This window comes from Zea mays, chromosome 6 (genome assembly GCF_902167145.1).
Source record: "Zea mays cultivar B73 chromosome 6, Zm-B73-REFERENCE-NAM-5.0, whole genome shotgun sequence".
Lineage (NCBI taxonomy): Eukaryota > Viridiplantae > Streptophyta > Magnoliopsida > Poales > Poaceae > Zea > Zea mays.
In genome coordinates this window covers 133,151,760-133,153,833 of record NC_050101.1, presented here as the reverse complement: position 1 = coordinate 133,153,833, position 2,074 = coordinate 133,151,760, and the positions used below count along the sequence as shown (strand labels likewise).

Below are 2,074 nucleotides of genomic sequence, written 5' to 3'. Positions count from 1 at the left end.
CACTTGGGCAAACTAGTTAGTCCAATAATTTGTGTTGGGCATTTCAACCACCAAAATTATTTAGGAACTAGGTGTAAGCCTAATTCCCTTTCACATTCAATGCAATGGTAGGGGCACTAGCCAAGGAACTCAAGAAGGCGAGGAACATGATTGTCTATGTAAAACCACTCCTTGTGCTATATCTCTACTACTTCTTAAGACGCTAGTGTAGGCGTCCACAGTCTATACTGGTGCACGGTTTTGCCGAGGGCTCCCCGCCATCAACTCCCGCGGATCCCCCACCCTCCTCCCCCTCTCATCCGCGATTACCTGGAACCGAGACAGCAATCCGGAAGGTGCCACAGATGCCATTGATTTCTTGCCGTGGATGGAAGGTACCGCGGATCCCCCACCCTTTCTTGCTCCGGATCCCCCCACCCTTCTCCCCACCGACCGTCATGGAAGGTGCCACTCTTGATTTCTTGCCGCAGATGGAAGGTGTCGCGGATCCCCCACCCTTTTTGGACGTGGATCCCCCCACCCTCCTCCCCACCGCTCGTCATGGAAGGTGCCACTCTTGATTTCTTGTCGCGGATCCCCCACCCTTTCTTGCCGCGGATCCCCCCACCCTCCTCCCCACCGCTGACATGGAGGCGGCCGGGAGGAGCAGCGAGAGGCGGCGGCGGGCGGGCTGTGGCAGTGGGAGCTAAAGCTGGGCGGCGAGCTGAAGCTGGTGGTCGGCCCGCACAAGGGCTGGGGCGCGGACGCGGTGACATTCCTGTTGCTGGGGCAGGCGTGCCACCGGTACCGGGACGAGCTGGAGCGATACATAAACTACACGGTGGGAGGGGAGTGCCCCTCCGACAAGGCGTCGGCGCAGCGGCTGATGCTCAAGGGGTGCGAGCCGCTGCCGCGGCGGCGGTGCCGGCCGCGCACCCCCGCAGAGTACGTGGAACCCACGCCGCTGCCGGCGAGCCTGTGGGCGGTCCCGCCGGACACCAGCATCATGTGGGATGCGTACACGTGCAAGAGCTACGGCTGCCTCGCGCGGCACGGCAAGGCCAAGGGCAGCTACGATTGCAAGGACTGCTTCGACCTCGGCGGGCGGGAGAAGGACCGCTGGGTGCGCCACGACAAGGAGAAGGGCGACGAGTGCAACTCGCTCAACTATAGCATCGATGACGTGCTAGGGTCCCTACCCAGGGGCAGTGTGCGCATCGGGCTGGACATCGGCGGCGGGTCCGGGACGTTCGCGGCGCGGATGCGGGAGCGCGGCGTCACGGTGGTGACCACGTCCATGAACTTCGATGGGCCGTTCAATAGCTTCATCGTGTCACGTGGGCTGGTGCCCATGCACCTCAGCGTGGCCAGTCGGCTGCCCTTCTTTGACGGCACGCTGGACGTGGTGCACTCCATGCACGTGCTCAGCAGCTGGATCCCCGACGGCATGCTCGAGTCGGCGCTCTTCGACGTCAACCGGGTGCTGCGCCCCGGTGGCGTGTTCTGGCTCGACCACTTCTTCTGCCTCGGCACGCAGCTGGACGCCACGTACCTGCCCATGTTTGACCGGATCGACTTCAAGAAGCTACGGTGGAACGCTGACAGGAAGCTCGACAGGGGCATCCACATGGACGAGTGGTACATCTCCGTGCTGCTCCAGATTTGGTACAATTACTAGTGGATAATTTGCCTTATAATTTAGCGGACCTGTTGTCACACCCGTTTTTAAGGGCAGAGCCGGGTGCATAGCATATGTGTGCCAGGATCTATTTCCACACATATGTTGACGTCACAAGTGTAATATATCAAAAGGACAATGCATAAAAGCGTAAATAACGATTATATTAACATATTATACTTCGAACAGACATAATGTCTTAACCTTTATTCATCAAAGTACAACGAAACATGGACATCCATCCACAGGAAGATGACCGACGGTATCACTAGACTAGCATCCATGGAGCTCAGCATCATGACTTCATCTGCAAACTTCTGATCAAAATTTAAGCAAGGGTGAGCTCACTTATGGTCGGGGCTCAGCAAGTGGGAGAAAAATTAATGCAAGTTTAACAAGGTGAGGCTAAGGTTGAGC

General features: G+C 57.8%; 1 protein-coding gene across 1 annotated transcript; it reads left to right on the top strand.

The window, feature by feature from the left end:
- Positions 1-540: 540 nt before the first annotated feature.
- LOC103631404 (uncharacterized) lies at positions 541-1,657 on the top strand. Its single transcript, XM_008652322.1, has 2 exons — positions 541-547; positions 633-1,657. The coding sequence occupies exons 1-2, from the start codon at positions 541-543 to the stop codon at positions 1,655-1,657; spliced, it is 1,032 nt and encodes a 343-aa protein (XP_008650544.1).
- Positions 1,658-2,074: the final 417 nt, after the last annotated feature.